Source organism: Trypanosoma cruzi, genomic scaffold (genome assembly GCF_000209065.1).
Source record: "Trypanosoma cruzi strain CL Brener 1047053513145 genomic scaffold, whole genome shotgun sequence".
Classification (NCBI taxonomy): domain Eukaryota; phylum Euglenozoa; class Kinetoplastea; order Trypanosomatida; family Trypanosomatidae; genus Trypanosoma; species Trypanosoma cruzi.
The window spans coordinates 1-1,821 of NW_001849332.1; the positions used below are offsets into that span (position 1 = coordinate 1).

General features: G+C 51.9%; 1 protein-coding gene across 1 annotated transcript, besides 1 other annotated feature; it reads right to left on the reverse strand.

Annotated features, from left to right (window-relative positions):
- Positions 1-1,821: a sequence feature (areas not merged during assembly with more than two copies in the genome that could not be assigned to a particular haplotype).
- Tc00.1047053422319.10 (uncharacterized protein) lies at positions 384-1,067 on the reverse strand (the record flags this gene model as incomplete). Its single annotated transcript, XM_797425.1, has 1 exon — positions 384-1,067. One exon carries the CDS (start codon positions 1,065-1,067, stop codon positions 384-386), a length of 684 nt encoding a protein of 227 aa, XP_802518.1.

Sequence of the window (1,821 nt, forward strand, 5' to 3'; positions counted from 1 at the left end):
GAGGGGGAAAAAAGGGTACTTATTACTCCAGAGGAAAAAGATTCAAAAAGAACATTACAAAAAAGAAAAAAGGGAAAAACAGCAATAAAAAAGAAAAAAAGTTTAAAAGGCGATCAGTAAATCATTAAAAAAGAAGAGAAAAAACAGTGACATAAAAGCCGCAAAGTATGCGGTAAATATCCCCCGTGGAGAGTCACAATTCCACCCTCTTTAGCTCGAAAGACTACCACAACTCCACATAGCTCCAGCAGCAGCAGCAGCAACGCCAGAGACACGCACAGACGCGCAGTGCGGTCGCCAGTTGAATCGCATAGTATCAACTTCACGTCGCCAAACAGGGCGAGGCGGTCCTCGGCACTCACGCCGCTCCAGATCGTGCAAGTTCACATTTCTTGATGCCGCTTTGTTTTTCCGGAGACGTTGTGACCATTCATTCCTCCCGCAATTTCCCCAGAAAAGTGCTCGCCGCTGCCGTCAACGGCCTCACTCTCACGGGCATCCTTCGAGCCCACTGAAATCCTCAACGCGGTGGCGGGCGCAGTCATCGTCTCAAATGCATTCGGATCCATTTCTATGTTCCGACTCGTGGCAATGCTAGGCCTCCTCTTGGGTGGTGTTGGAGCCACGTTTTCTTTCGGATCGGTTGCAATGCGAAACTTTTTCCTACACTTGTTGGATGCGGGACTCCGATCGACGGTGTTGGGTCCGTCAGCCGCGGCAGACTGTCGCCAATCCTCGTGTTGACGTGACGGCTCAGCATTAACTTGCGGCGCAGTTGTCTCACCAGATTTTGTGTCATCCTTCCCTTCACGGGGCGGCGGCAACTGACAGATGCCCGTACGGTCAGCAGCGCTGCTCCGTGCAGGCGGATGGATGGTTCCGTCGGGAGAAAATTGACGCCACCGCAATTCATGAGGGCCGGCGTATTTATGTGTCGTCACACTCATCGTGGAGGCAACGGTGGCCCCTTCCTCCTTCGTTGAACAGCTGGCAGCACAGTTGCTACATGTGTGCACCGCATTGGCCACATGGCACACAGCACCCAGCTCACCATTCCTGCCATGCATGCGCACATCAAAGCCACTGAAAGTACAGTTCTCATACTGAGCCTCAGCACCGGCAGCAGAACACTTCTTCCACTCCCACACACAAACACAGGCACGCGATACCTCAGGCTGCCGTCACTCGGAGCACACGACACATCCACCGGCACAACCACCGTATCCGCATCACCAGATACATGTCCAGGAATCCCAGCCACCCCACTCAACAAACACGGAGCAAGCACCCACCACAACAGCCACACGCGCCAGTGCACCCTCATCCATCCATGACGCGGCAAAAAATTTCCAGCCATCCCGCCCTCAATGAAACACGGAGCCCAACTCAACGCAGTCACACGCGGTGCACCACACCCGCAGGAAAAGAGATTCGGGGTGCGCACTTCACTCCCTCCACCTCCCTTCTCCTCATGGCCACGGAAGAGAACAGCCGCCACACGCAACTGCCAGCATGCACTACAAAAGGAGCATTCAAACCCACTGCAATGTGCAACTTGTGTGTGTGTGGTTGTTGTGTGCCTGCAGAAACACAAAGCAAAGACGTAGAAAAGAGGGAGCAGAGTATGTGGAGGGACGCACGAAATGTACAGCAGAGACGCATAACGGAAACAACAAGAAGAAGACCGCTCAAACTCATGACTGCACTGCAGCCCAAGCAGTGGCAATTCACACAAGATTTATTTAAAACAAAAAAAACTTTCCCCTTCGTCTTATATAAACCCCATCACACAAAATAATTATAAATGAAAAAAGAAATCGT